Source organism: Microtus oregoni, unplaced genomic scaffold (assembly GCF_018167655.1).
Source record: "Microtus oregoni isolate MIOR12 unplaced genomic scaffold, Mior012 000049F_ref0000343, whole genome shotgun sequence".
Taxonomy (NCBI): Eukaryota; Metazoa; Chordata; class Mammalia; order Rodentia; family Cricetidae; genus Microtus; species Microtus oregoni.
Window position 1 is genome coordinate 5,676,705 of NW_024543223.1, and position 27,183 is coordinate 5,703,887.

The window sequence follows — 27,183 nt, forward strand, 5'->3', positions numbered from 1 at the left end:
AGGCCCAAACCCCAGCATTCACTATGCCCAGGAGGCGTTTCTCATTCTGCTAATGGCTCCCTCCTTCAGCTCTAAAACAGGTCTCTAAGCTTTGATCTCTCAACCTCAGGATGTATGGTAGATGCCTCAAGGAGACTCCAAGTAGAAACTGCACATGCCTTGGCCATGGTCGTCAAAGGGTCCTGGCACATGTTGTGAACTAGTCTTGCTCCAATGTGACTTTGGGAAAGTTCAACCAGAGACAATGGCAGCATCTTGGCCATAGCCAACTATAACATCTTCAGGGCCAGAGCCAGCTGTAATGGCATCCAGGCTAGAGTCAGCTGCAGCATCTTTAAGGCCAGAATCAACTGCAGCCATAGCAACCATAGTTGGAGCAAGAAAATAGATGATGAGTGATTGGACTCATAGATGATGCAATGTCCACAAATCTATACTGAAATAAGATGGGGGACGAGTTCTGCACAGAATCTGTGGAGGTAGATAGGACCCCTCCACTTAGCTGAGTGCAGACTAAGATCTCAAACTGCATCACTTCCAGGCCCCGGCCCTTAGCTCCAGCTCCAGGTTCTGTGCGCTGGGGGAGATGTGACAAGGATGACATGCTACCTCTGTGCTTTCCCCCTAAATCTATAACTCCTCTTTTTCTCTGTCCCAGGTGAGGGACATTCTGTAGCACCCTCCCCTGCCAGTGTTCTAGGAAGTCAGGATCTGTGACAAGGGATGCTGGTCACAGCTAGGAGAAGTCAAAGTGTGACCACGGGTATAGTGTGATGACCTAGGCGGGTGCTGAGACAGAGAGATCTCAAGTGAAAGTGGGTGAAACTCAAATAGAGTATAGTTAACAGGACACAGTGGTTCCAGGTCCTGGAGGGGTGGCATCTTCTAGAACCATCTAAAACCATTTCAAAGTAAAACATTGACTTAAAACTGAAAGAAGTCATAGGCCACACCAGAACCTGGGCTTCCCAGTCCTGTACAGGCCCCTTCCACCGGAGGTGTCAGAAACACCCTGGATATGAAACCTTCAAAAAGAGGCATGAGCCTGGACAAAGGAACCTCCATGCCTGTCCTTGTGTGACATTAGGGTCCCGGCGACCTCCTCACAGAGATCCAGTGGGAAAGTTGGTTTCCAGTAGTCAGTGTGCCCACCTCACATAGCATAGTCCTTGCCCTTCTCAGGAGGTGACAGAGATGGTGCCCACTGTGTGGGCACACCATGAAAGCCCACAGCAGAGCTCCAGGCAGGTCTATGGGGTTGAGGTCAGCAGGATGTTTTCTCAGTTACATGAGACAGGGAGCATGTTTTCGGAAAAGAGAAAGGCCTGTGGTGGCCTTGCCCTCCTGAGGGTTTTGTCAGCCAGATCCTGAGTCTGAACCAGGAAGGTCTAGACAGTATGGAGCCTGGGAAGGGCCTTGCAGGTCAGACAAAGGGCAGAGAAGGCTCAGTGGTAGTGTCCCAGGCAGAGACCAAGGTGGCTGGTATTGAAAGCTACTTTAGTAAATGTGACAGGGTCCTTGTGGATCATCAGGGCTACCACACTGTGCCTCAGCTCCCTTGGTCTTGGCCTCTCTGATCAACTGAGAAACTGTAGCCCCCACATCAGTGAGTGCACCCACATGTATGAACCTCAGCTACCATTTCAGGGAACATTGAACTATATAAAGGTCAAGCTCTGGAGTGGGCAGGGATGTTGGAACATTTTAGAATCCTCCGTCAGCTGGGCGAGGGTAACAGAAGTGACCATGAAGTCTAGATAAAAGAAAGAAAGGCCTGGTCATGTGAGGTTCTAGACTCAACAGGGCCAAGCCACAGAGGCTCAGCCCAGGGATGCCATCCAGTAGGGACAGTCTTTAGCCAGGGTGGATGGCTTACAGTTGTGTTTTCAAAGCCGCCGTGTTTGTCATAACTTAAGTGACATGTGGAGTCATGGTGTCATGCATAGGAGACTGTGGTTCCAATCTTCCTGGGGTGAGACCCCTGCTATTACCAGGAAGAACAGAAGCTCAGTGGATGCAGCCAGACAGAAGGCTCCATACAGTTCTAGAATAAAATCTTTTGACTTCTCCAAATCCTCATTGGTGTTTGCAGGTGAATTAAGTGGCCATGCTCAGGTAGGAGAAAACGCCCAGAGTAGGAATCACTAGTCTTCTTTGGTGGCCACTTACTGGGCCCTCCTGCAGCCAGGCCCTCCCTGCCTGTCTGTGATGCTCCTGTTGTCTCCAGTCTACTCAGGCCTGGCTTCTGTCCATTGGCGTTAGGATCCAGCTGCTTGATCTTGCCATTCAAAGGCATGGTTCTTGCATCCAGAGACCCCTTTCTTAGCCAGGCAATCAGGCACAGCCCTGCAGAGTTTCCCACGTCTAAAGGAAGGGAACATTTTGTGCCGTGGGGTGTCCTGCTGTGAGCCATGCTCCTCATCACGTGTCCAGTGCCACCGTGTTCTATCCATCGCATTCTGCATTGGCGGGAGGTGGGGCATCCACTCAGGTGTCTGATGGGTGATTTGATCATCTGGCCTCCTTCACAAAACACAAAACATAGCTCCTGCTGAGGCAGAACTTGGAGGCAGCAGAGTAGCCTGATGCTCATTTTGCTTGTCAGAAACAGCCTGTATCAAGGACTGTGGAAGTTGATGGATGTTGACTCCCCAGTTTCCTACATGGGCAAAGTGTTTGTAAGGGATGCTTTTTGACCCATTTCTACACCTTAGTCCCCTTCTCACAGTTAATTGATGGGATCTCAAAGCAGTCAGGACCTTCCTGCCTAAGCTACATCAGGGAGGCAGGAACTGCGAGCCTGTGTGTGTGTGTTCACACCCCAGGATCCTGGGCTCTGCCCACCACCCACACACTAACACGAGGTTGGCCCTTCAATCACTGCCCCTTTGTCCCTTCCACCTCTTGGGGCCAGGTACACTGCAGATTGGGACAGAAGTCATAGAGCCCACGCTGGAAGACTCTGGTGTGGGCTTCCTTCAGGCAGGAGAGAGGGGGTTCACTGCAGATCAACTCTTTTTGCCTGAAACCGTCTGCTTTGCTTTCTTGCCCCTCACCTGCTGCCTCTGCTCTTCCGTCTGGAGGCAGCGAAAGTGGCCGTAGCACCCCAAGTCTCTCGGTGCTCTCCGACAGCAGGCCTCCTTCCTCTACCTATCAGCAGGCGCCACGCCACTTCCACATCCCAGGTAGGTCCCTGTGTGCTTGTTGGTTCTTCATGCACCATTGTGGCCACACCAAAGTTGTCAGAGCATCCCCAAACACCAAGCTTCCTTAGAAGTTACTCCGTGGAGTAGGGTGTAGTGGTGCATACCAGTTGTTCAGCACTGAGAAGGCAGAGGCAGGAGCAGCACAAGTTCAAGGCCAACCTGAACTAGAAAACAAGATTCTGCCTGGTGGTGGTACACACCTTTAATCTGAGTTCTAGGCAAGCCTGGTCTACAAAACATGTTCTAGGACAGCCAGAGCTGTTATACAGAGAAATCCTGTCTTGAAAAAATAGCTCAGTGGTTAAGAGCTTTGCCTGCTCTTCCAAAGGTCCTGAGTTCAATTCCCAGCAACCACATGGTGGCTCACAACCATTTGTAATGAGATTTGGTGCCCTCTTCTGGCCTGCAGGCAGACATGCAAACAGAATACTGTATACATAATAGATAAATCTTTAGAAAAAATAATAAAATGTGGTTACATTTACACAGTGGAGTACTACACAACAGAAAATAATGACAGCTTGAATTTTGCAGAAAAATGGATGGAACTAGAAAACATTATTTTGGATGAGGTAACCCAGAAACAGAAAGACAATTATCACATGTACTAACTCATAGGTGGTTTTTAAACATAAAGCAAAGAAAACCAGCCTACAAACCACAATCCCAGAGAACTTAGACAGCAATGGGGACACTAAGAGAGACTTATATAGATCTAGTCTACATGGGAAGTAGAAAAAGACAAGATCTCCTGAGTAAATTGGGATCATGGGAACCTTGGAGGAGGGTTGAAGGGGGAGGGGAGAGGCAGGGAGGGGAGCAGATAAAAATATAGAAATCAATAAAAATCAATAAAATAAAAAAATAATAATCAAAACAAAAAGGTTCTATCCCCAAACAATAAAAAACCCTAATGCAATGGGTTTGCATGTCCCCTCAAACTGACATGTTTGGGTTTTCTCCAAGTCTCATAAATATTGAGAAAACGTTTTCTGTTCTGGATCGAGGTGGAGAAAAGGGGCTCCCCCAGCACCCCAAGGTTCTTGCTTGCCTCCTTCCCTGTCCACCTCTCTCCTTGTCCCCTTCCCATATGAAGTGGTGTCTAGAGTAGGGGATGCTTGGTGGAGGTGTGGGGCTTCAGCCTAGCCTGCTTTCTGTTTGTGAACTTGGCGGGTGATTCCAGGCTGGGTGAGCCAGGAGCCGACAGAAGCCCTAGGGTGGAGAGCATTGCAGCTGCTTCCCTGCTTCCCCTCACGTTCTTTCCTTCTCTTTCCTTCTTCTTCCCAGACACTGGCGTAAAAGATAACATCTATAGGAAACCCCCTATCTACAAACAGCACGGTATGGTTGGTCTGTCGGGCTCTGCTGCCGTGCTTTGCCTGCATGCCTGTTGCACCCTCTTGCTTCTGAATGCTCCCTTTGCTGTGTCCTGATCTGAGGCTTGGGGAGGCCCTGCTGGATGAACGTTAAATGCACGCTCACTAGTAGGGGCCTGGGAGGTCGCTTTTCACAGAAGAGGAGACATGTGGAGAGGCTAATGCATGGCACCTGGGGCTGGGGTGCAGCTGCTAGAACTAAGAACCTTTATTTTGTGTTTTTGATGCTACCAGTTAAGATGGTGAGGAACTGGGGGGCTTCTCACCCATGCCCTGACTCAGGCCTGATCTTTGAAAAATAGTGACTTGGAACCAGCTGCAATTTAGGGAGGCTTTAGGCCCCATCTTTTGGGAATATCTGTGACAGAAGAGGATGCCTTGCCCTCAGCTGATAGGGTTCCTTGCATTGTGTAGGAGCTAGAGATGGTTGGTAGCAAGGGTGTCTCTATCCCTCTGACCCCCACATCTTCTCCACATGAACATACCTGGGACAGAAGTGCAAGGAAAAGATTGCTTGGGCCTTGGAGCAGGACTCTAGAAGAGTGAGAACTGGCATTTCTGGGTGAGCGGGGCAGGTCACCTCAACACCATGAGCCTCAGTTTCCTCATCTGCAAACTAGACTCCTTTCCCACTGTGTCCTCCACCTCCTCACCACCATTCCTGCCCCTTTGCCCCTTCATCCGTATGGTGTTGGGTATGAGTTGCTCACAGAACCATGAGGGTAGAGACAGTTCTAAACTGTAAAGGGCTCCGCACAGCATGGGGACTGTTATGTCATCACTAAAATGCAAGGGAAGAGAGATTCCCGCATGGACAGTTCTTTTTCAGATATGGCCAAGGAAAGCACCCCTTTCCCATACTAACAAGCGGTAGCCAGCTTATTGGAGGCCTACTGTGTTGGGTTTTATTCCTCAGTGTGGAGAGAGGCCCTGTGCTATGTCTTTCCTCCTCACAGAGGGAAACTGAAGCCCTGGTTTCCAGAATCTGAGCAGAGAGCACATATCTCCCCAAGAGATGGGTGGAGACAGTTAGACTATGACACCGTTTACCAAGAAGAGAACTCTAGTCTTAAAAGCGGGGAAAAAGGTCCAACCAAAGAAAGGAACACCCATTAGGTGACCCCTGCAGCACTATGCTGGACAGCCTTGGAGGAGGACCATGGGTTCTGTACCACCCAGAGCCCAGGGAAAAAGATTGGTTTATGGGCCTTGATTAACCATTGCTACCTCTGCACCACCACTAGGCACTAAGACTGTGTGGTTAATACCCATGGTCCAGGCAGAGCTGGCCTTGGCACCTTGCCTTAGAAAGTCACTTTACGTAATTGACCAACTGTGTCTGATAGGGTCAGACTGAGTCAGAGTGTTAGGGTTCAAATCTTTTACCTGAGCCCCTGGGGGAGATCAGGTTCCCAGTTCCCAGGCACCAGCCTTGTAGTCTAGACGTAAGACACTGTCTGCAGGCCACTCCAGGGTGAAGGAACCACACAGTTAGTTACCCAAGTCCAGGATTCTGTACGCTGATTTTGTAAAGAAGCAGATCTTGGCATGCACCACCTTGGCCAGGCATTCGGCAATGCAAACTCATGCAGAATGCAGTGAGCTGTGCAAACTGCAAGTGACTAGAGAGCTTTAGCAGTATGAAGCTCCTTAAAGACCCCTGGGAAATACAGATGTGCAGGGGTGCCTTTGGTTTCCAGTTCATGCACTGAGATCATTGGTATTCATAAGGCCTCCCCACCCCTGATTACAGGTAGGACATTGGATGCATGCCCTGTGCATGCCTACCTGTGTATGTGTGTGTGTACGTGTGTGTGTGTGCGCGCGTGAGCATGATTGCTCACCGTTCTACCCCCTCCAAGTGCTTGCTCCATCAAGGCAACTTGACCACAAGCCTTCCCTGAGGAGCTCTGGAGCCTGATCTAGGCATGAGCAGCGGTATTTTAATCCTCACTCCAGCTTGAAACACCCCCTGCAAGATGACAGTGAATCACAAGACTGTTCCATTAGCTTAAGATCCTATATTTAACATGTTGCAAGCAGCCAAGCCTTTCCCCCAGATGCACTGGCTCACAGTGTACAACTCTGAAGTCACTGGACATGGTCACTGCTGGTTATAGTAGTGTTCTCTGATGCCAGAGTCTCAGTCCTGCTCTGAGAGCCATGAGGATAGCTGGGCCTCTGTGCCCACTGGGTGGAGGTGACACTTGGGGTGGAAGGCAAGATGCTTTTGAGTCCATGAAGCACTCATGACTGTGCAGCTGACTTCTGACCCAATCAGCTGCAGTTGTCTTTTTTTTTTTTTTTTTTTTTTTTGGCATTTTGGGAACTGACTGTATTTCTATAAGAGTTAAGTTTTACTTGCTTAGTGTTTACTGGCTTTAAAAAGGAAGAGAAGAGATGAAAGAAAGTAGGAAGTGATAAAAATGGAGTAAGCAGGGGCAAAAGATAAGGAGCCCCCCCCCATACCACCAGGCATCGCAAGGATCAGCTTGTAGTGCCTGTCAGGCAGGAGGAGGCACAGGGTCTTGGCAGCTGCTTGAGTCAGAAGCTTCAGGATGGTCTGCAGCTCAAGAGAAGCTGTGGACTGCTTGTGTTGCCATGTGAAAGTGGAATCTCATGCCTGCAAACACACATACCTGCACATGTGTGTGCACACACATACACTTGCATGCACACTTGCCTGCACACACATACATACCTGTGTGCACACATATGCCTGTATTCACACATGCCTGTACACACACACTTATACACACTCACATGAAAACTCACCTACACACACATGCACACCTGTGTGCACACATATACCTGCATTCACACAGCTGCATACATATACACATGCCTGCATACAGGTACAACATCCAACCTTGTCACCTTGGGGAGGCAGTTATGGGTGAAAATACAGCCGTTCACATCCAGCTACTTAGCAAAGAGAAATGCTTCTTTCCTCAGGGTTCATTTCCTCAGAAATGGAATTAGGCTTGTGCCTCAGAGCTTTCAGGCAGTTTCTGAAAATGGCAGAGCTGCTTGACAGAAGGGGCTCTCCAGAGGCGGTCTCTCGGAGGAAAGAAGACATCTGCTTTTAGACTGTTGAGTTTGTTTTCCTGCTGCTGTGATAAGATAGCCTGACAAAAGCAATGAAAGTAAGAGGGGTTCTTTCCAGCTCCTGGTTCAGGAGTGCCACTCCTCGCAGTAGAGAGGTCACAGTGGCGGGAAGCACCTAGTCACAGCACGGGCACCACCAGGAAGCAGAGCGTGTTGAAGGACAGTGTTAGCTAGACTCCTCTTTCCTACACAGCTAAGAGAATGGTCACCCACGTTTAGTGTGGGTCTTCCCGCTCAGTTAACGTAATCAACACCACCCTTCCTTCCCCAAAGGGAATACCCCGAAGCTAGCGATTCCTTGTAGATGAGGCTGGAGGTTCACTTCCAAGGTGATTCTGGGTCCTCAGAGGTTGACAGTGTACAGTGACCATTACGACTGTCTAAGACAAATGGTTCTTCCTCAAAGACTTCCTAGACAGTTTGGCTGTCCAGGTCCAGGATGGAACTGCTATTTCACCGGGTTCACATTTGATTTCTAAGCAATTATGAGCCTGGGACAGACATGAGTGAGTGGGGGAGGGGACCTGGCCACCCATGTTCTCAGGGTCACCATCCGAGTAGTACCCGTCTGTTCCCAGTTCTTTGGTCCCTGGTTGAAGATGGGAATAAGGGCTTGCTGTGACTTTCTGGGGTTTCTTCCCTGGAAGATTGAGTCTCACATTGGTTTGGGGTTGTCTTCTGAGATATGATGAAAGACCAGGTATCAGGTAGCTCTGTGCCCATAAAGAGCATTAGAAATCTGGTACCCAGTGGGGCATGCCTAGCAGAAGTTCTTGAGGGACATGGGACAGGAGTGTAGGAAATCAGTCATTCCAGAGAGCACTTTGACACAGGCCTGTGGGCCTCAGAGAAGCTCCTCTGTGTGGTCTGGGGGACACGATCAGCCTCTTTCTCTGGAAGAGGGACACTGGGTGAGAGAGAAGCCAGCAGGTAGAGTTGCCAGCTCTGTAGCTCTTCCTCTGATGCTACTGTCAGTTCTGGTAGCAGTCAGCACACAGATGCCATTCCCTCAACTTCATAGAAAGAAGCCCAGTGCCTAGGGATGCCAGAAGCTTTCACTAATTTATCTAAGGCGTGGTTTTTGAGCATCCACTATGTGTCTGGCTCTACTTCAGTGCTGGAACCATAGGGATGGAGAAACATAGCCTGCCCTGTGAAGCAGAGTCCATAAAATTGCCCTGAGATCATATGATCAAGTACATCCTTGCCCTACGAAGCTGAAAATCTGTAGAGTTGCTCCCAGTGTGTGTGCATGCATACACACACACACACACACACACATGCACACACATGTGAACACGGTCATTCTCTCTAATATAATTCCAAAGCAATGTAAACTGTACAGGTTGATGCTTGATATGTGTTGGGCAAGGTAAGAGAAGTCTTGCTCATGGGTCTCGTTCTCAGAAACCCAGTCTGGACCTGAGTAGAGAAGCAAGACCTCCCTTCTGGAACCCTGAGACCTGAGGAGAGACACCAAGCCCCAGAGCCTCTCCCCTCCCTTCCCCTCCCCATGTGTACAGAAACACCACCTACTAGTGATAGTACCAACCAGGTGTGACTAGGGCCCAGCTATCAACGTGTGTGTAGACACTCACTGAGCTTGAGAGGGATGGCTCTGTACTGATGGCAGACAGAGTTTCAGGAGAGACCAGAGCTGAGACTGTCTGATGGCCACAGACTGCCTCTGAGCACAGTCAATGGCCCCCTGGAAGCCAGAGCTATAGAAGTGTAGGTGCCACCAAAGGCAAGCTGCGTGGCTTCCATGGAAGCTCTGGGCTGTGTGCATCCATCCGCTTTCTGCGTCCCCTGTTGTGTTGGAGGTCAGTGTTTAAGACACTCCAGGAGGCCCCAGGCACATCAGATGTGCTGTGACCTTGAGCATCTCCTATGGGTTGCTCAGTGGAGAGGCAGATTTGTGTGCAGGTCCTGTGAGCGAAGGCAAGTCCCTATAATGTCTACACCTTGCAGGGAGAATGAAGTCAGTCAGCTGAAGCTGAAAAACATCATGTCTGTTTTGTGTTCATGCTCAGGACAGGGCAGGCGCAGGGGTGAGGCTGAAGGACTAGGTGACAGAGGCCCGATATAATAAGGTCAGGGCAGCGTGGATGAATGTATGCATCAGTGAACAAAGAAATGGAGAAGAAGACAAAGAGGGGTATGCATGGGTGAGTGGGGGTGAATAACTGGAGAGCTGTGGATACAGGGATGGGGGAGCTGGATAGTGGATGCATGATGGATAGAAGATAGTTGTAGGTGCATGGCTTAGTGGATGGGTGTGTGGGAGATGGATTCATAAATAGGTGGGTAGATTAGTGCATGGTGGATGGATGGAGGATGCTTGGTGGGTATTGATGATAGATGAATAGTTAGATGATAGATAGATAGATGATAGATGAATAGATAGATGATAGATAGATAGATACATACATACATACATAGCTTAGTGGAGGATGGATGAATGGATGGATGAATGGATGGATGGATGGATGGATGGATAAATTGGATAACTGATGGCTGCCTTAGTGGATAGGTATAGATACGCGAGCAGAAGCATGGGTTAGTGTCTGGGTGGGTAGGTAGGTGAGCAGGTGGGTGGAAGGATAAGAGAGTAGACAGAAGTGAACAGATGGGCAGCCAGAGGGACACATGTGTATCACATGAGAGTGTTCAGATTTAACTGGATTAGAGGAGGAAGGAGGGAAGAGCTGCCTTCAGATTACCTTCAGGGTTGACCTCTGGCCTAGTCCTAGCCTTGCAAAGCTGTAAACCAGCCTTTGTATTCTCAGACACCATCTCACCTGATTCTTGTGAATTGGAGAAGGTAGAGTGGCATTTTCCCATTTTACAGATCAGGAAACTGAGGCTCTGAGTTGTTATAGAAGCAACCTACAGACAGTGCAAAATACTTGGTGGATTTGGCTCTGGCCCGACACACTACACATCTGTCGCAGCTTGTGGTGTTTACAAAGGACCCTTGTCAAGTCTCCACACAACATTCTCAGCAAGTGGAGGAGCATTCTGGAGCCCTGCGTAGCACCACGCTGTAGCGTGTTGGCTAGTGTGTTACCCGTGGCTATATGGAATCTTGAAAGCCCACGGCCTGGGTTACTGGGGTGGGATCTCACACCCTGAAGAGCCCCTCGCCTGGAGTCTCTGGCACAGATGGTGGGGGCATAAAAATCAGTTCTTGGAGTGGCCACAGCTTGTTTGTCCCTGTGCCCTTGGCCAGCTGCTGAGAGTCAGTGCTGGTGTGTTAGCCACGATCGGTGACAGCCATCAAGTCACAGGAGTCATGCTGCTCACCCCTCTGCGTCCCTCTATGTAACCTCCCCAGCAGGTCTGTGGTTAATTCGCTCCTGTATGTGGAAAAAGCAGAGGGTTTGTTTTCACCCCCCAAAAAAGGTCTCTCCCTGGAAGAGACAGGCAGCGCGGGGCGGGGAGACACAGAGTCCTGATGTCTAGGATGGAAGTACTCAGTTTACAATTTTGGCCCTATCTTGTCAAGGTCCTGTAGCCCAGTCCCCAATGTCCAAGCTCTCTGACCTGGTGTCAGTTTTGTCCTTGGTGGTGCAGGAGGCAGGGCGCTCCAAGAGACGGGCAGGGCTGAGCCCACCGCAGGCTGCAGGTAAGAAGCCCGCCTGCTCTCCTCCCTGAGCTGAGCCCTAGCTGGGGAGGACCCCCTGGGCTTCCAGCCACTGCTGTGTGCACAGGGTTGGGGTAGGTTTTGGCAGGTCCTGGAACATACCAGCATGCCTTGCATGGTTTCTCTGTTTACTCCTGGGAAAGGGTCAGCCCAGTGGGATGACAGAATGCTGCCCAGAACCTCTTGGCTGTCATGAGGGTGTGAACTCTTGCTCCAAGTGGGCTCATCTCCAGGTGTACTGGTGTTCTTGGCTGTTTCTTGTGGACTTCTCCCAGTGGCAGAGTTCAGGGCTGGGCAGGCAGAAGGTAGCTCAGTGGAACAGGCAGGGGGAGACTTCGGACTTTGACTATCTGAGTTCATGTCACTCTCAGCCCCCTCCCCTCAACCTGTGCTGGCTCATGACCTCAGAGCAAGTCACCTCCCTGAACCTCAGTCTCACCATCTGTGAGATGGGCCAAATTCCAGTTTTGAAGAGTTCATGTTGAGAAAGAAGCGGTGATACCCAAGAAGCACGCAGCTGTGGCTGGCGCCAAGGGCTCTGAGACTGAGACCTCTGTCCCTTCAGGGTCTCCCTCACAAGGTCAAAAGGTATACTTATCAAATCCAAGTGAAAATGTGACTTCTTCTGAAAATGTGACTCCATTTCTCCTGGTTGGAGGTGTGGCTGGAACTGCGAAGAGGTGTCACTTTGCTCGGGACACTCCCACCTTCTGGGCCCTGTCCCTGAGGAGGTAGCTCAAGTGCATCCTGGTCTGAGAAAGGCGTTCATTCTGTTGTCCTTTTCCTTGGTTTTCTTTGACTTTGGAGCATGATGTAAAGCAGGGCCCCCAGGACAAACATGGTGAGCTGCCTTTACAAACGGATTTTTTCCCTTCCAGCCACCAGGCGATTGGAGGTGGAGGACAGCACTTTTGATCAGGACAGCAGGAAGGTAATGCGGTGGGCCACGCTCCTGCAGGGTGGGACGGCCCCTCTGGCTGGAGCTCCAGTCCTCTACCTCTGCCCCTGGGGTCCTGGGAGGCCCAGGGTGGGAGCCCCTACCCGCCTCCTCCTGCACTCAATATGAGCACACTCTCTACTAGTGTCCTGGCTCTGCCGTGCAGCCAGGTCATGGCTGTGGGACTGAGGAGAAACAAACCCAGGACACTCTGGCGTATTTGACATGAGGTTCTAGAACAGCTTGGTGGGTGCTTTTTATAAACGGCCAGAGAGTAGAAGGTAGGAGACCTTACTGATATACTTCTTTGATGTGGTCATGCTGTGAAAACGGCTAGAGAGGATGTGAGGGCAGGGGCATCACAGCAGCAGGCTGTGGGCAGCATTTGGCCATTTCTCCAGCTGCTTGACGAACTTGCAGAGTGTATGAACGAGACACCCTTAATAGCAAGGCTGTTATTAAAAGCAGCGGGGATCAGCTTGTGAGGCAGATGTACAGAAGCTACTAGAAGGTTCTGGTGAGGTATGTTCACCATGGCAGATGACTTCAGTGTTCCCATAACCTTCTGTTCCTCTGCAGAAGACTACCTGGCTGCTCCTCAAAGGGGATGCAGACACCAGAACAAATTCTCCAGACCTGGACAGCCAATCTCTGTCCCTCAGCAGCGGGGCTGAGCGGGAGCCTCTGCCGAGGATGCCTGGGGACAGCCTCTACTCACGTGAGTGGCTCCTCTGATGTGCACTGGACACTGCCAGCCAAGGGCCCCTACTGAGTGGGCCCCCAAATCTCATCAGCTTTCCTCCCTGAAAACACTAATATCAAGAGAAAGCACGTAATCCTAGAATGGGGCAGAAGGATTTCTGTGAGTTTGAGACCGGTCTGAGTTGCATAGGGGGACTCTGTCTCAAAAATAAAAATTAAAACCAAAATCAGCCAAAGAGCGATCAAATGTGAATCAAACCAGCTAAAGAAAGATCTGAGCCCTGGCCTCACCCACCACCTCTGCAGTGACGCAGCTAACTAGTGTGCTCACAGTGCCCCCTCGTGGCTTTCTCCGAGCTGGCAAGAAAGCAAAGAGAACAGCACTCAGAGCCTCTTTCCCTGGGTGGGTGGGGGCTGGTGTGGTCATGGTCAGGGGGCGAGTTCAGACCTGGAACTGGTACAAGGCACTGTCCTGGTCCCTATGACATCCTGAGCAAGGCACTTGGAGATTCTAGGAGATATGGCCTGACATCTCAGGCAACAGCAAGCCTTGGGGGTGTTGTGAAGTCTGGCTTGGGGGTGATTCTCAAGAATGGAGTAATTGCCCATTGCATTGTTCACTGGAGATGCTGTAGGTCACAGGCAGACAGAGCCAGCACAGGATTGCAGGCAGACTCAGGTTCTCCCAGAAGCAGTCTCTGGTATCTGCTGAGTGGGGCGCTGGGCGGGGGGGGGGGGGGGGGGTGTGAGTAGGGGTGGGGGTGGCTTGTTTTCTGTGGCTAGGGTTGGAAATGGAGATCATGAGAATCTCCGTGGTGTGAAAAAGCGGAACAAGCACCTGGCGTCATGGTGGCACCAACTCTGAGTGTAATCTGGGCTCTCTGATGACTGATTGTGAGAGAGACCAGAGCAGTGATGCTGACTCATTAGGCCCTGGGCGTGCAAGAGGGCTTTGGCTGGCCATCAGTGAACAATCGGGCTGTCCCCACCCACCTTCCCTCCTGACCATGGATGGCACTCTCTGACCACTGCATACCGGAGGTGCCCTGCAGCAGAGAGAGGAGTGGAGATGCAGCCAGTCAGACACTGTGACTAATGGGCAATGGGACTGTTGTTCCGTGTGCGGCCTGTGTAAGCAGATGAGGTCCCTTAGGATCTCAGACTGTTCACACAGGCTGATGTGAACATGGGAGGGTCCCATAGGTCTGGGTCCTCCTGTAGGTTCTTTTAGGGGAAGAGCTAGCTGAAGGCATGATGAGAGGAGGGTGGAGATCCCACGTGCCTGCCTGGGCCTACTGGAGTGGCCACATACCCTCCCTTAGCCCTCTGTCCCAAGAGTCCCTGCCCCAGATGCTGTCCTCCTGTGGCTGCGCACAAATGCTTTGTGGTACTTGAGTAGTGGAGGCCCCTCCACAGAGCAGGGCATAGGGCTGCCCTTAGCTCTCACTGCCCCATGTGGTGTCTTGGCATTTAGACATTAGCTGGGGGCCAAAAATTTATGTTGGTATTTCAGGATGGTGCTTTTCAGTTTCTGGTCTTTGCTCTGTTAGGGAAGTGCCCTGTTCTATTCCCATGACCTCGCCCAGACTCTCCCCGTGTTGGCCAGCCTGTGCCCTCAGCAGTTCCCACTGGAATGTATGGACTGCCTGTGACTCAGACTGAGGGAGCAGGGATGCAATGTGGGAAGAAGCCCAGCTACAGATCCTCTCAGGATCCTGCTTCTGCTCTCACTATGCTGTGCGGCCTGTGCATGTGCCCTCCACCCCATGTAGTACTTTCTCATCTGCAGATGCCAGAATGAGAGTGTTCATCCCGGGCACTTTTGAGTGGGGTTGTCTCTGTGAGGCAAGCTGTTCCAGGTGTCTTCACTGGTCACTCCCACAGTGACAAGGACTTGCCTGCCATCCCATTCCTCTGCTGAATCCCTGCAGCAAGCCAACACGAATGGTGTGGACAGGAAGTAGGTGTTATGTGGACACCTGGCCTGTGGGAACCTAGCCACCTGTGCTTGGTCCCATGCCACCTGTTATGTGCCAACAGCCATGGCTATATCCTCCTGCCTCTGCGTCCCCCTGATGTCCTGACTTCAGATTTCTTGAGCAGGAAGCCCACAGGGTCCAGCATTGCACCTGTGCCTTTATCTCCATCCCAGCGGTGCTGTACAGTCCCACAGGGCAGCAGTTCTCTGCCAGGCTCTACTGCCCTATCAACGGGCATGTGTTTTATTAGAGATGTGCTTGCATTCCTTCTGTATCCTATGCGGGAACTTCCTGGCTCTCTGCAAGTGCTCATTAATGTCATGTGTCTGCACAAAGGGGGACAAGGTTGGCTTTTCTCATAAGAAGAGGGATTGAAGGCCTTACAGAGAGACTCTAAGCCCCCAGTCTCCTCCATAGCTTGTACCCTGTGGACACATGTCCTCTGGGTCCCACATTCATGACCTTTCTTGTCCTATCCTCTCTTTTGTGGTCTCTTACACACAGATGTGAATACAAATGTGCACACACAGACACAGGCATGATAGTGGTTTAATTCAAGTACCTGGGCTGTAGAAGACACTGCCAGAGGGTTTCTGTGGTCCCTAGCAAGGCCCCAAAGTTTCCAGAGAGTAAACCCTTCTTTTACATCACCAAGTTGAGAGGAAGGTAGGAGGAGTGGGTTCGGGGTGGCCTTGGGGCTTGGAGACAAATGAGTCTCTTTGACTTAGCATCCAGGAAGTACAGGGAAGACCTCAGCAGAGGCCACTTCACCCCAGACTGGCCTGTGCCTTCACCGTTACCGTCACCTCTGTGCCCTCCAACATGAGGCCCCTGTAGAGCGTGGAATGATGAAATGTTCCAGTCTCTGCTTCTTAGCTCACTGTTCTCCCTCTCAACCAGTCAGCAGCAGCCAGCTACAGGACAGGTTTCTGTGACTCTCTTCTTCTCAGAAGGAAGGAAGGAAGGGAAGGAGGGAGGGAGGAAGGGAGGGTGGGCCAGACTTTCTCTGTCCCTTTGACCCCCCCGCAGAGCTGCCCCCGAATTCCCTTGCCTGTGATATGCAGAGCAGGCTCCTTATGACCTGTCAGTCTCTTTGGAGTACTGAGGGGGAAGGCCAAGCGCCTGGTGGTAGAGCTGTGGCTGACACCCCTAGGTGGCAGAGTCCACAGATATCAAAACTGGAAGATCTTTGGCATTTCCAGTGCCAAATCAGGGTCCAGATGGGCAGGAATAGTCCAGGCACGGAGCACACAGACCTTGAATACTTTCTATGTCCCAGCCCTGTTCTAGGTGCGGAACCAGAGCAGGGCCTGAAACAGAAAAGGCCTCCTGTCCTGTGGGCCATATGACCATGTCATTGCTACCAGCCCCCACCCCACTCTGTGCAATGACAGCCCCAGAGGACTTTAGCTTTCTCCCTTGAGCTAGGACCTAGATGGATGGAAGGTGATGGCTGCCAGCATCTGCATTAGCGAGGTATCTGGGCAATGCATAGAATATGTGAAGGTTTGGAGATTGACTTCTGCAGAGCTCTAGGAAGACAGACACAATGGTATAGTGTGAGAGGGACTAGCCAGACACAAGATGGGAGCAGGCATGGCTTTCAGGAAAGAACTGAAGGCAACTAATACGTCCAGGAAACCCCAAGAGGAATGGACACAGAACCCTGAACCTGTATCTGGGCCCAGCAGGTAGAGCCCTAGCAAGGCACACTTGAGTGACCTTGGGTCCCTGGCAAGCCTCCATGGTATGAAATTTCCTTATATGTAACAACAAGAATGATCTGGAGACCTGCAGGATGAGGGGCTGGCACCTGGGCATGCAGTCCTATGAGGACGTCCAGGTGGAACACTCAGACTCACATGCCAGGCTGCAGCGAGCCTGCAGCTGCCAGCTCAAGCCTTTTCCACCAGCGTCTGCTTCTACAGCCTAAATTGCACGTGCTCAGGGCCATTGAGTGCTGCTGTCCAGAGCTGAGAGGAGCTACCCTGCACAGAGCAGGCAATGGCAGTCATGTACTGAACCCCAACAAAGGCATGGTGGCCTGCTGTGGCTTGCTGGTCAGTTGTCAGAAGAATGTTCTCCGGTGTTGTGAGTTCCCACTGCACCGGGAACACACCCGGTGTGTGTTCTCAGTTATGTCTTGAGTCTTCAGTGGTTTCCTGACCTCTTGTGAGCCACTCTGGAGGAGGACAGAGCCAGGAACAGAGCCAGCTTCAAGAACAGTCAGCGGCATGCTTTAGAGTGGCTGTGGGGGGCCTGAGAGCTGGTGTAGGAGTACGTGGTTAGGCTAAGCCTGGGCCTAGCCCAGGAGTTAGCAGGGTGTCCAGTGCCTAAAGGGCCTGATATAACCTAGGATCACGAGCACACCGCGGGAATTCATTGGGGGTCCTCTGTCCTCTGTAACTGTCCCTTCTTGTGCACAGCCACTTCTCAGTCATATCCACATTTGGTTACACACTCTTGAAGGCTTCTGACCATATCAGATATGCAGGTCTCTAGAAGGTCTACAAGGGTCATTTGATCTTTATACAGGTCATTTGATCTGCCTAGGCCTCAGTTCCCTTGTGTCCAAGGCATAGAGGCCCTTGAGCATGGAGATGGCACTCTGAATGTGTGAAGGGATTTTAAATACATCTGTTGTACATGGGACTCTGGGACCTTTAAAAATCACACACTAGCCAATCCCTCCCTCAGAGAGATTGAATGTGACAAGACCTAGATAGCAACTCAGACGACAGGAACACCTGTGGTAGACACACCTGTCTAGCTTTCGCTGCTAAGTATACCTGAAAGAAGGGGACTATAGCAGAGCAAGCAGCCACAGGATGGGAAGGAGGAGGAGGCTGGCAACCCCTGCAGTGTCATGGGATGGGGATGGAGCCTGCAGGGAGGAGGTCCAGAGTTTATCACTAGCATCTTCTGCCTCCCAGCTGGTGGGGCAAACAGACAGGGAGCTCTATCAGTGATCGTGGTGGGCACCAGCAAGCCCAGGCAAGTCGAGAAGAATGGAGTAGTGTATGAATCACTCTGAAAAACAATGATCATGGGAATCAGTCTGAGTGCCTGTCCCCGCGCACTGGACCCAACAGAACCATGGTGTGCCAAAATGTAAGACTACCCAAGATCCCACCTCCTGTCACAGCAACTGAATATCCAGGATTCAATCAAAAGATGATTTGCAGCACCCAGAACCGTGGCGTTAGTATTGGAATGAGAAAGAGTCCCCAGACCAGAACACTGGTGAGAACTGGTGTTGACATCATCTGACAGGGATTCTACGACATCAGTCATAGAGATGCTCCAGTCAGCAGCTGTGTCAAAATTGGAATAGAGAAAAGATCTCATGGAAGAAACACAAATTACTTCAAAAAGGATTCAACTGGGAATTGGCATTGAACTGAAAAGTAAAATAATGAAAAACCTGTTGTGTGGGTACAGGGACAGAATAACTGATTCCCACAGTGGGCATCAGGATCTTCGTTCTGGTATGGACAACGGAGAGAAGGAAAGCAAGCACCAGGGATCTTGGAAATAGTGCTCGTGTCTGTGAATTCCCTGAAGGGGAGAAAGAATGGGTTAGAAGCCGGGCGGTGGTGGCGCATGCCTTTAATCCCAGCACTCAGGAGGCAGAGGCAGGCAGATCTCTGGGAGTTCTAGGCCAGCCTGGTCTACAAGAGCTAGTTCCGGGACAGGCACCAAAGCTACAGAGAAACCCTATCTCGAAAAACAAAAACAAAAACAAACAAACAAACAAAAAAAAAGAATGTGTTAGAAACATTAAAAGCGACAATGGCTGAAAACATGGCAGACTTGGCAGAAGTCATGTGACTGGCAAGGTCATGTGACCAAGTGAACCCCAGAGAAGATCAATCAGAAAAGTCCATACCAAGACGTTCTTCTAAACTTCTGAACACTAAGGTTTAGAAAAAAAAATCTTGAAAGTCCACAGCGAGGAGAGCGATGTCATCTACAGGAAGCTTTAGTTGGTGGCAGCTGACTCCATGTGGAAACAACGGGGACCTGAAGTGAGTGGCGTGTCTTCCTGTGCCAACGGGAGGCCTGTGAGTTCTACATTCAGTGGGAATGTACTTCGGGATGGAAGGCACAGGGACCTTCTCAGGTGGGGGAAAGCTGAGAGAAGTTGTTACCTTAAAGAGAGACTAAGGGGCCTTCTCCAGAAAGAAGATGACAGATGCACGGGCTCAAAAGCTCAGAAAGAGAAAAAGTCTAGGCATAGAGGGTGGGGTGGCACGGCCACCAATCCCCTTCTCAAGTTTCTTTCTTTAAAAAAATTGCTTTATGTGTATGGATGTTTTCCCTGTATGTACGTCTGTGCACTAATGTGCACACAGTGCCCACAAAGGCCAGAAAAGGGTTGGGAGCCACCATGGGGTGCTGGGAATCAAACCCTGCACCATCTCTTCACCCCCATCTTTCCAACTTAATGGGAAAAGTATGACCAGGGCTGGAGAGATGCTCAGTAAGAGCGTTGCTCTCTTGCAGGGGGCAGAGCTCAGGTGCCAGGACCCACACTGAGCAACCCACAAATACCCATAACTCCATCTCCAGGGCCTCTGACCTCCTCTTCTGACCCATGGGTACCAGCACTGAACATGCTCATACCCTTTCCCCCCTCCCACCCACATACACATAATTAAAACTGAAATGATTTTTAAAAATTGCTCAGCCCTGTCTAAGGCAGTTGTTAGGGAGGTGGGAGACACATGTGGCCTATGGAAAGAAGGTTGCCACTGCATGGGAGAGGTTGAATATTGAGCCATGGGAAGGCCATGTGCAGTGCCTGACTAGAGGGCCAGAAACACAGTTGAGACATTTGTTGTTATTGTTCATCCAAAGGGCCTGGGGGGCTTGCAGAATCATAGGCTTCTGATACAGTAGGGTCTGAGCAGATCTGAATCTGTGCGAGAATCCACACAACAGACAAGTTCTTCATTGCTGCTACCCTCCTCTTGGAGGAGAGCGACATCTAGCCCCTTCAGCTGTCATAGGCTCCTGACTTTCCTCAGTGGGTCCCTTGGGAGGAGGGTCTCTGAGCCCACAGGACACCTCGAGGTAATGCCTAACCTGGCATGCTCAGCAGCAGGGCAGACAGGACAGGTGGCAGTTTTGTCCTTGGTGCTGACGTCAGTCCTCAGTGGACACTTCAGTGTGAATGTTGTGGGGGTGTGGCCCATAGCCCCCCTGCCCCTTCCCTGGCTTCCTGGGAGCTCCCATGACATTTGGCTTCATGCTAGCGAGGATCAAGGGCCCCTGTGTCTCTGCCTGGCTCATTTCATTTAAAGAGAATCTAGGAATCACTATTTGGATTTGAGATTCACCAACCTCAAAGATCCCCAGCCCCATTTGACTAGTGGTGGCCTGTGGTGGCCGTCAAAGTGCAGGGTGGCCACAGTCATACCTAGCATAGGATGTCTGAATCTGGGTAAAGAGCTAGGCCTGGGTGGTGTGATACTGAGGTTTTTCCTGAAGTTGGGTACCAGCTGGGCTGGGCCCCATTTCAATAATGTTTCTGGTGTTAATAATTGGTTCAGATGCCCCCCCCCCCGTGTTTTGGGGCTAGAAGGTCACAAATAAGGCAGGCAGATTATCTTTAGGGGCCTCTGCTTATTCTCAGCCGCCTAGTCCTATCTCTATTGGAAGAGTCATGGGTCCTGCCCTTGCCTGGCTGGGCTGAGTGCGTGACAAGGCTGTGCTGTGTCTGTTACAGGCTTCCCTTATTCCAAACCCGACACTCTCCCAGGACCCAGGAAGGATGGCCTGGACCTCCGGGTAGGTACTTGGACCCTCCCCACCTGTGGGGCACTAACCATCACTTGCTGCCTACCTGCACTTGTCCCCATGGCTTTGTGACAGCCAGAAAAGACAGGAATCCTGCTTGCCCATCTGCCTTTGCCTGACGCTCTGCCCCAGGTGCTGCCACCGGAGCCTTTTCCTCATCAAGAGTGACAAGATGCACCTGGCCATACTCTGGCTTCCCTCTGCTGTGCCCCGGAAGCCAGGGGGAGATATAGGTCACCCAGAGTGACTAGGACTGCTTTGAGATGCTCTTCAGCCTCACCTTCTCTAGTGGCTGAATCCAGTCAAATCTGGAATGTTAGAGTGTTTCTGTGCCCATGGCGCCATAACCATCCCATGTCACTAACGTGTGGTCACTAGGAACATGTCCTTTATTGCCTTTCTAATTTCAAGACCCATGAATGCAAGTGCGGGAGACCTTCAGCCTGCCACCCCAAAGAGAGCCTGGCATGTGCCCTGGTCCGGTGCCCTTCATGAGACGCCTATAACCATGTTGGCTCTCAAAGAAGATCTCTGAGAAGAGCTGGGGTGTCCTAATGATCCAGAACCCCCAGGCCTCACATAGGCATACAGCTCCAGGAGAACCTCCATCACCCAGGGAGCTTTGCCTAGTGTCAGGAAGTTTGTATATAAATTAAGACAATTCACTTATCAAGAGAATCAAATAGGTGTGTGTGTGTGGTGCTGGCGTGGTCTTATCAAAATGTAAACTCAGGGCCAGCTGTCTGAAATATGCTTCTCTCTAAGGCTATGGGACACTCCCAAGACCAGGGAGGCATCTCCAGAGGCTGCAGGCATCCTTTGGTACTAGCTGTTGTTTTCCTCCATCTTATCAGGCTCTGATTTACTGTGTTTCTGTCCAAGACCCAGCCTCAGGGTGTCCCCCATACAGATGCCTCTGCATGGATGGAATCTAAAGGATCATGGCTTCTCCTCCCATTAACCTCTCTTCCTGTTCTGGAATGGACCTTGCATGTTGCCTGCTTCATTGAGTTCTCTCCAATGGAATTTATTTTCCACAGGGACAGCAGAGGGCTAGAAACCACACAGGACTCCTCTGACACCAGATGTCAAACCTTCCACTCAGAGTCAGGTCTCTAGGGGCCGTGGGAGCCCTGTCTGTCTTTCTAGAATGTTCTCTTTTTATCTGGAACAGTTGCTCTCTAAGCAAGGGGCCCTCAGGTGCCAGTGACCTGGCTTGATCTAGCTAATATGTCCCTCTGCTCAAGCAAAGTTCTGGGGTTTGCTTGGTGAACAGAGGGAAGGAAGGACACTAGACTGTCTGCATGCCCAGCCTGTCTCAAGTCAACCCTCTGTGAGAACACATAAAAGACGACCCCCTGGGAGAGTCTCAGCCTGCCTGTGGCAACGATGAACTTTGTCTGCAGAGGTCATGTTCTCTACTGGCTCCTCCTACTCCACTTGTAAATAGGTGGTCTGGATCCTTGTGGATCCATCTTCTTTCCGGAACTACTGTGAACATCATCTTAACTCTCTGCAGTACCATGAGGCAGGCCTTATGTGAACATAGGATAGAGAGTGGGCAGATCTGAGCGCCCTGGGCTTTAATGCTGAGAGCCTCAAAGGTGGAGTCCATCCTCACAAGACTTTCCACTTGGCCCTGGGATCCTTTGTCCCCTGCTCCTGCTCCTGCTCATTCTCACTCCTTCTAATACTCGTGTGTGCTCCCCCGTCTCTTCAGCAGAAGTCTGGCTGTTCACTCACCTGAGCAGCCTTTTATAGCCATGCCCGGCAGTTCAAGTCTGGACCCTCTCTCTGGAGTTCCTGCAGTGCTTGCCCAATGACATTTGCCGGTGACCCGCAGTGCCCCAGAATCATGCACTGGGTGCTTTGCTATCAGAAAGGATTTGTGTGTGTGTGTGGGGGGGGGGGGAAGCAGTCTAAGTCAACGCACAGATTCAGTGAGACCAAAATTCAAGAGATGGAGGCCCCCAGAGAACATTCTATCGAAAACAAATGACAGTATCTGAGAAAAGCTGCCAAAGCATCACCCATGTGTCCCGGTAGTGAGGGCTGGGTAGCTGTGATCATGACTTTTATAGTTTCCCTCATCTGAAGGGGCAGAAGTCCTCCTGAGTCTTGATCTGAGAGGAGTTTGTCACAGACCTAGTGACCCCTAGCATTGTACATGGCGAGAGTCATGAGAATGTCCTGATGCCCAAACCTGCCGCAGGAGACGATGCTCATAGTCCAGCAGGCTAGCAGCTGCCTGCTGCAGGTTCTCCTGTGAATGATGCAGAAATGATTGACATGTGCCACCTGGCTCATCAGTAAGATAACGGTGACTGAGCACCTGAAGGTCCTTGTGGCTGATCCCTGGAAGAAACCCCACTTGGAGAAATGCTGGTGTTACCTGTGAAGACATTAGATTACAGCATAAAACAAAAACAAAAAACAAACAAACCAAAAACCCAGGCTGTCAGATTGGTTAGAAAAATAGTATTATAGCATGCCATTATAAGATACACACTGAAAATGTGTTTTTCGTTAGAAATGAGAAGAAAGAGATGCTAAAATCACAGATGGGAGGCAGGAGTAGAGATGCTACGGCAAACTGAAGTTAAGCTTCAAACAAACGATACATGAAGAGGGAGCAGAGATGCGGAGAGTGCCAGCCTCCCGGGCTTACTGAACCATGGCAGATCTCAGAAACGTAAATGTACCAAACAGCACAGCAATCACAGGCAAGGCCAACAGGCGCTTTGCATGTTCTTAAAATAAAACATAGGTCTAGTAAACGAGAGTCTCCCAAACACACCTTTAATCCCAGCACTTGGGAGTCAGAGGCAGTGGGTGAGAGGCCAGCCTGGTCTGTATAGAAAATTCCAGGATATTCAAGGCTACATGGTGAGACTCTGTCTCAAACTATTTAACTTTATATTTTTAAAGTATCTGTCAGGAGGTAGAGACAAGAGGACCAGAATTTAAAGCCATCTTCAGCTCTATAGTTAGTGAGTTCAAAGCTAACCTGGGCTCTGTAAGACCTGTCTCTGAGAGAGGCATGGTGGGGGCTGGGCTGTTATGTGACTATAGATCTTCAGCTGTGGTCTTGGAAAGAGCATGTGTGTTTGAATTAGACAGCCCCGAACTCCCAGCCGTCTTGAGGCAAGTTATGTAACTTTCAGAGCTTTTATTTCCTAGAACTCACCAGGGTGGAGGGGGTGGTTCTTATATCTGAGTGATTATGAGAACAGATCCAGCTGTCAGATCTTTTCCCGAGCTCTGTAGCATGGTTTCCACATGAGTCAGGACTTCAAAGCAAACCCTCGTGCCCTCTTCTGCACCAGCATCTGCTGAGTCAGACAGTTCATTCCTACGTGGCTTTAGCAGGAAAATCACAGCCGCCAGTGTGGGCGGCTATGATCTCATTCCTACTAGCGGTTATAGTGTAGTCTCAGGAAAGCAAAACACATGGACTCATCCCCCTACAGTCCTGTGCATTTTCTGTGTGAATTCAGCAAGGTTGCTTGACCTCTCTGAGCCTTGTCTGGGAAGCCTGAGGGTGTTTCCCCACTTTGTGGGGTACAGCAAGATAGGAGAATGTGTCAGTTGAGCTGGTAAGTGCCCCGTTGGGGAAGACAAATAGCACGTCACCTTTAAAAGTCCAGGTATCTCATTGAGAACACAGAACAGTTAACCAGGGTGGGACCAGGCAGTACAGTCTTGGGCGTTTCTCTGTTGCTGGTCCACACATACAGGTTAGCCCAAGACTTGCTTGCGCTGAGTGCTCTGTAGAGCCACACGGGGCATAGATTCCATTCTTTATGCTCTAGACCAAGATTCCTGTTCCTCAGTTTGCAGGATGACCCACTTCCTATCTTTCCTCTCTTTCCTCAGACCTAGAAGGCTTGAGGAAGCTTGTTTGTTCTAACTTGGAGGTATTGGCCTGGGTGGTCAACTGCTTGTGATACAAGATTCCAAACACCAGGTGGCAGCATTCATCCTCAGTGTCAGTCAATCTGTGGCTGCAAAGGTTGGGACCAGGCAGACTGGCCTCACTTGCCAAGAGGCTCTCTGATGGACAGGTGTGCCTAAGGTGCTAGTCTGAGGCCGAGACAATGTTCCCAAGAGCTGTTTTTAAAAACTTCTAAGGGTAAATGGTGAGAGGTCATGGAGAGTTATCGACTCATGCAAAGACCCCTGGCTAAGGAGGCAGGGCTTAAAACCCAGAGAGGCAAATTACAGTTGAACCCAAGGATGGAATCATTGAAGTACATCACATGTTACTACAGTGGTGTTAGACCCAAATCCACTGGACTTGGTAGGGATTAAAGGCACACCTTTAATCTCAGCACTGGGGAGGCAGAGATAGGGAGGGCTCTATGAGTTTGAGACCAGCCTGGTGTACATAGAGAGTTCCAGACCAGCCAAGACATCTCAACAAACAGAACGAGAGAGAGAGAGAAAGAGAGAGAGAGAGAGAGAGAGAATATCCAAATCCATGTCCAAAAGTCCATGATAAACCACATATCAAGATTTTAAATAAAGGCCTGCTCCAACCCTCTGTTACCCAAACTCACCCTCTCACCAGTTATAGCCTGCTGGATCCAGCTCTGAGGCAGGAAGAAGGTAATGTCATATCTCTGGGCCTCTGTTTCTCTGTTTCAGATGAAGGATTTTAGCGTGCAGGGTCCCTCTACTTCCACATCCTCTGGGATGTGTAGCCCGCTCCCAGCTTGCCCCCCAGCTTGTCGTCTGCCGTAAGGGCCATCAGAAGCAGCTTCTCTTGTAACTGTATCTGTAGGTGGAGCACACGGTGCCTCTACCTGCAGTGTTCTGCTGAAATGCAATCCCTGAGCCTGGTTTCAAAAACTCTGCCCAGCAGCCCTGACCCTGTTTCAACCCCTGGACTGAGCTGGGGCCTGGGGTAATGTCAGGCATTCTTCAGGGAGCTCAGCTCAGCCCGCAGTTTTGGTACAGACGGCAGGTATGGTAGGGGCAGGAGTCAGTCAAGACATAGGTGCTGCAGTGCTGCGGTGCTGCAGGTGGTGCACTCTACAGTGGCGGACCTCTATAGACAGAGGTAGCGTGTACAGATGCATTTTCCAAGTGGACGGAAGAGAAAGAAAGAGCTTCAACGACCACAATGCTGCTTACATGACAGTTTATTAATGACAGCAGGTAACAGCCCCTACCCCCAAGAATGTCACTTCTTGGGTATTAATGTCAGAACAAGGCCACTTTGTCCAGGGTACCAGGGACTTCTGGACACCAGAATCCTTGATGATCCCAGAGTTGTGGGAATGCCTATGGTTTCTGCAGAGAGGCAGAGGTCCCTCTTGTCTTGGAGCTTTGAGGGGCATGGACATTGGCAGTCTGGGCTGTGTAGCTAGGCATGGCACTGGGGACTCTGGGAAAAGAGTATGGATGATGCATAGCCCCCAGGAAGAAGTGGCCAGCAAGTGCCCCTTTGCTATCTTGTAGGCACAGTGGGATTGTGATGACTCTTGGGTCTCCCTAGAGCATGGGTACTCTCCTTCCAAAGCTCACCTTTACCATCTGTCTGTCACCTAACCTGCCAAACACCCTTCTCCTCCAGCAGTGTGAGGACCCTGGAAGCACTGGGGATGTCTCTGAGCCCCCTGCTGCCTGCCCCCTGCAACCTGCCTCTTGCCGGCCTCTCTCTCTCTTTCTCTCTTCCAGAATGCCAACCTGGCCCCTTGTGGAGCAGACCCGGATGCCAGCTGGGGCACGCGAGGTACACACAGTGGGGACCCCTGTGGGTCTCTGTCTAGGCCAGAATCACTAGCACATGTCTACCAGTCTCATTCCGAGACTATCCCTCCGGGACCTGCTGGCAGAAGGCTCTGCACCATGGAAGAAGGATCCCCTGGGGATCCCTGTTGATCCTTCAGCTCTCTTATCCTGTGCTGCAGGGGTCTGTCATGGCTCTTTAGGTTCTATGAATCTCTTGGAGTAGGGCCCAGAGTCCCAAGCAAGCAGCTTCCAGGGTCTGAGCTGAACAGTGTAGGTCAAACCCCTTTTCTGATCTTTGTCCACTGAGTCTGCTGGTATGTGTGCAAGTGGTCCAGGTCATGTGGCAGCCAGTAATGGCTCCTCTCCCAACTCTGAGCAGGGCCATGCACCTGGCCATGCTCACCTCCTTGTTACCTTCTGGAATGCTGGCAGAACCCTGCTCTTGAATACCAGTTCATATACAGATGGCAGCGCCAGGGCATCACAGCTTGCCCTTAAAGTGCTTGTCCCAGTCCCCAGCCTCAGATCCGGGACTTCAGAGTTCCAAGTGGGAGGACCAAGGGCCTGCCTCATACAGGCATCTTCCTTTCAGAGTGGTTTGAAGCCAAGATTCTCGAGGCCCTTCCTGTGTCTATGGAGCTCCTGCCATCTGCTTGCTCCACTTTAACTTCTATAAGATGATACCTTAAGT

At 50.8% G+C, this 27,183-nt stretch overlaps 1 protein-coding gene across 19 annotated transcripts in view; it reads left to right on the plus strand.

The window, feature by feature from the left end:
• Ablim2 (actin binding LIM protein family member 2) overlaps window positions 1-27,183 on the plus strand; it is a 122,110-nt gene that overhangs the window by 84,092 nt on the left and 10,835 nt on the right. For 8 of the 19 annotated variants that reach the window (XM_041636191.1, XM_041636192.1, XM_041636198.1 and 5 more), the window contains 6 exons: window positions 3,084-3,185; window positions 4,494-4,547; window positions 12,215-12,267; window positions 12,853-12,991; window positions 20,686-20,747; window positions 26,439-26,493. In XM_041636191.1, the coding sequence (XP_041492125.1) occupies window positions 3,084-3,185; window positions 4,494-4,547; window positions 12,215-12,267; window positions 12,853-12,991; window positions 20,686-20,747; window positions 26,439-26,493 (465 nt within the window). Of the gene's footprint in view, window positions 1-3,083; window positions 3,186-4,493; window positions 4,548-11,198; window positions 11,368-12,214; window positions 12,268-12,852; window positions 12,992-20,685; window positions 20,748-26,438; window positions 26,494-27,183 lie in introns of those variants that run through there. The other 11 variants (XM_041636210.1, XM_041636203.1, XM_041636201.1 and 8 more) reach the window with 4 other exon arrangements.